At 41.0% G+C, this 4,672-nt stretch overlaps 1 protein-coding gene across 1 annotated transcript in view; it reads left to right on the forward strand.

The window, feature by feature from the left end:
* nap1l1 (nucleosome assembly protein 1-like 1) overlaps positions 1 to 4,672 on the forward strand; it is a gene marked incomplete in the record, with an annotated part of 27,300 nt that overhangs the window by 2,116 nt on the left and 20,512 nt on the right. Inside the window, 1 exon segment of the mRNA XM_035674115.1 lies at positions 4,063 to 4,101. Coding sequence (XP_035530008.1) covers positions 4,085 to 4,101 — 17 coding nt within the window.

The following is a 4,672-nucleotide window of genomic DNA, read 5'->3' on the forward strand; positions in this document are numbered from 1 at the left end:
TAAAAAAAAAAAAATAAAATCTTTGGAGTCGTCCTCTTGGTTTCAGTTTAAATAACCCTCTTATAAAACAGTTTCATCTCAGTGGCTGGGTTTCTGATCATGTGTGACTCCAGAGGTTCAAAGTGCTGGGCCTTGGGACCCAGAACCGTGCTGCTGTTTAATTGTTGCTACCTAACAAGGGACTGATGCACCCCTGGGGTGACAGGTGGGTACAGTTAATGGCTTGACAGGATGGCAAGCCAGCAGGAAGGTGGCAGTCAGAGGCCAGGATTAGGAACCTTTGACACCGTCTGTACTCTGTTGAAAAGACATTCACATTAGCTGCAGGTGATTTTTTGACAGACTATTCTCTCAGGTAGCGGCAGATTTATGCTCCACATGATTGTGTGATTCTGGGTAGGAACTGGCTGTTATAGTAGTACAATCATACATCATTTCCCACGTGTGATCTAAAACACGATCGGTCAAAGGCATGCAACATTACATAAAATAATATAACTAATCATTTCATTACTGATTATTCTACCAACTATTTTCATGAAAAAAAAAGCGAGAGTCCAAGCTGATATCTTCAAATGTCATGTTTTTTTCCAAACACTAAAGCTAACTAAAGGTAATCCATGACACAGGACCAGTGTGTAGGATTTTGTAGCATCTAGCAGTAAATGTCAGTTTGCATCTCACTGAGCACCACTTGCATCTGTATTTGATGACCTGGGAATGAGAAGGGGCTGTGACGTGTGTCGCAGAAACGACGATGGGCGCAAAACTAAGAGTTGGGTTTGTCTGTTCCGTGGAAACTTGGTTGACTGCATGGAAGGCGACCTGCAGCACCTGTAGATAAAAAAAAACGTACTATGTTCAGGTATATCATAGATCTTACACATGTTACACACTGGAGCTTTTTAATTGAAAAAAATGACTCTTAACAACTATATAAATTGACAAATCTCTAAACTGATGTTCAAAGCAATAAACTGTGCTCCACTGTAATGTGTGCTATTATGACCAAACCCAGCGTGAATTAAAAGTTGTATTAACAGAATTAGATTTTAATCACAGCTTGCTCTGAGTCATGAGTTTAGACAGAATGACCAATCTTCTCTCAAGTTATTGGTTGGTTAATCTTGTCTTATTTATAATACTAGAAAAACCATAATTTTACTGGAAAATGTTATGAAATGTACAGTTGTCAGTTGTTACTCCTACCTGGCCATGAGAAGATTTGTCAGCTAAAGGTGGAAAGCCAACGATTTAATTGAAATTAATAGGCTGCACAAAAATCATCAAGGTTTAAATAATTCAAACGACGGCAAACGTATATCAAGTGCACACTATGTTGTAAAATGGACAGGATGTTTTCATCATTTGGTTGCAGGGAATATGTGCATTTAGTGGACTAATCAGCTGCTGCCTGTAAGAGGGCCAGGATGGGACAGATGCTCCTTCGACACAGACCATATCTTTGGCGACTGCACTTTTAGAGGGACGCTTAACATAATACAGTGTACTATAATGAGGCCTGTGCATAAATGATTTCACATCTGGGGCTTTGTTTGTTGGTCAGTAGTGGGCTGATGTTCCATTGGTGGGGGCTGCTGATTTCTGAGTCCAACCAAACACAAATGATCTCCAGTAACTTTGAGTCTGTTCTGGTCCTGACACCAATAATGACCTGCACATATTTGTTAGATTTGAAAAGCAAATTTCTCCCCATCCATAAACCAGCCCCACAAGGCTTTGGGCTTGACTCGCAGACACCTTAGTGAGTTTTCACACCTTTGTTGCGTCCAGGTCATGATGTATTGCCTCACTGTCTCATGGGCACTGATCGCCTGTGCAAGTCTCCCCTATCTGCCCCTCTGAAAAGAATGCCATGGTAATCCATCTCTCTGGAACAGGAAGAAGGCTCTGGGAGGGGGTGAGGGGTGGGAGAGTCACAGCCAGGGTTGATCCACACCCAGGGTTGATCCTGTCCGGACCAAGAAGGGGACTACTTTTATAAGCATGTGGCCCGACTTATCCAAATCCAGGGTTCAATGAAAATGCCCTTTGTAAACTAAAAGCAGGACGTTTATATTTAATATATAAGAAATATATATTTCAAAACCTGAACTGCGAATCTTATCAGAGCTTAATTACTTATTCCATTTAGGCTACTCATTATTTGGGAATTGATATGATGGTGCTGGTGGTCCACCCTTTAGTCACTCATGTCACATTACTGGTCTTACGGGGCTTTCCTTAAAGAGTGCAACGATGGTGCTAAACCATCATTTTCTACTGCTGTACCACCCATTTTCAAAATGGTGGTTCAAAATACTTTTGGTACAACAGTTAGACTCCATAATAAGCCCCGAGCTTCTAGGGAGACCTCTGCATGCAAGCAGAGACTGGCTGCATTATGGCTGAACTTGGTCTGTGTTTTAGCTTCGTGCAGCATACATTTGAAGAAATGTTTCCGTATTACTGATGTGACAGTATATTAACAGCACCATCTGACAAATCTGCAATGAATGTCTTGCTCAGCTGTGAGTTTTTTCTTTTTTTAAAAGAAAGGGTTCTGCTTTGCTTTGATCTTTCATTGGATGCAGGCTGTCAGTGAAGTGGTGTTGTCTGCGGCATTAGGTTCCTTTTTATATGCATTTTTTATGCATTTTTTATGCATTTCCTCTTGGACGGTGGTACTGCACACACAGCAGGAGTAGGATTCCTTGTAATGCTCATTTTCATTTTATTTCCATCAAAATGGATGATTTCAAAGCCTTTATGTAAAATCTGTTATGTAATACAAATCATGTAAAGTATCTGTTGTGGTCTTGTAAGGCTCGGGCTTTCCTGGCGCAGAAGGCGGGGTTGGATCCCCACGTATATAAATGAAAGGGTGACACGCCGAAATCTTTTTAGGAATCCGTTGGCTACTAAAGTAAAGAACTATCAGCTGTTGTAGTAGCTTTGTATGTCTGAGGGGCTGTGTGACCCCAACGCATGAACACATTTGGATTAGAACAGTGAACAGCATTTATTTATTATTTTTTATTTTTTTACCCTCTAGCCTTCAGGTGTAGGGTTTAACAGATGCCAAAGAATCAGGAATAGTTTATTTATCCATGAAATGAACCAGGACTTTTACTGATCAAGTGTTTTTGGCCTCAGTGCAAGTCCTTTTATCTGATGCTTTTATTTACCTATATGTAAATTAAATATGTATCTGAACATTGAAAAAGCAGCTGTCGCCCACTAATCTTTTTATTTTTTTTAATTATTTTTTTTAAACAAGCTACTGGAGGTCTTTAATTATTGATATAAATGAAAGTTTAACTGGAGACTGAAAAATGTTGTAATCTGGTGGAGAGAAATACCACTGAAGATGTTAGAACTAAAGCAACACTCTTTGTCACTGTGATTGTGAGTGGTGTTACAGAATGGAAGTTAACATTAAGCAGATATGGCCTACCGCCACAGTGAGCAACATTGAGTGTTGAAGCCGTTACCAGAATGTTTTGTACACTGAGCTTTTGATCATGATAAATAGCATCAGAGCTTGGCAGATCTGTGTACTGTGCCAACCCAGGTGTCAGAACAGAGTCTCTCACCGGTGCGACCGAATGTTTCACTCATTTTCACTCGTATGCAGTGAAATCCTTGCAGTGTAGAGCCTGGCTGCTGTTGTAGTCAAGAGTAGCACTGTCAACACCAGCAAGCTGTGGTGGACAAACGCAGAGTAGAGTAAAGACACAATCTATAGAATTGCCGTGGGACATCTCTAAAAAATAAAACTCTGGGGGGAAAAACAACGATGATGTAACATAATCTACAGAGCTCTTTGTAGTAGCTTGGTTGTTTATGTATTGTATTCTATGGCTGTTATCTGTCATTCATTATGTGTTGCTAACTTTAACATCACCCCTGTAGTACTGTAAGCATCTTAAAATTGGCGTCTGGAGTTATTTGCGTATGCTTTTTGACCCAGATCTGGGCACAGTTGAATGTTAGTCCAAATTAGTTTGTGTGGTCCAGTATTTCTAAACTAATTACTTTCTCTTCTCTCTCTCTCTTTAGCATCACTTGAGACTCAGCTAAGATGGCAGACATCGACAAGTAAGTACATCTTCTACCAGTGCTGCCCTGTGTCAAACACTTGGCCTCTCCACCACCTGTCTCCTTATTTGGTCTAATGCTTGTGGTGCCTGAAGTTATCTTTGATGCCTAGAAGTAAATAATGACATCACTGACTTGGGCGTGGTTCGACAGAGGGCAGTGCAGCAGGCTCTCCCTCAGTGTGCCCCAGTGGAAACAGTAGTATGTTAAGGATGCAGCTGCTGCCTGGGCTCAGGTTGCATTGTCAGTGTCACACTAAACACACACATACAAGACACGTCTCAAAATCCAAGTGACGTACCTAAACATCGGTCAAACAGTGATGCTCCAGTGGTTGTCACACAACACAGGTATGGATGCCGTCTCCCTCACACATACTCCTCCACTGTTGGCCATTGATTTTCACCTTGTGCTGCTGGCTGACAGGAGGATGATAGGCCAAGCTGTGTTGTGTTCACTATTAAGCTAGGGCTGGGCGATATGGCTTAAAAATAAAATCTCCGATTTTTTCACACCAAACCCAATTCATGATTTTAATCGATTCTTTTGTAGACTGTTTTTTAGTGGGTGT

Source organism: Morone saxatilis, unplaced genomic scaffold (assembly GCF_004916995.1).
Source record: "Morone saxatilis isolate NCDOM2014 unplaced genomic scaffold, NCSU_SB_2.0 Contig10, whole genome shotgun sequence".
In the NCBI taxonomy this organism is placed as follows: Eukaryota; Metazoa; Chordata; class Actinopteri; family Moronidae; genus Morone; species Morone saxatilis.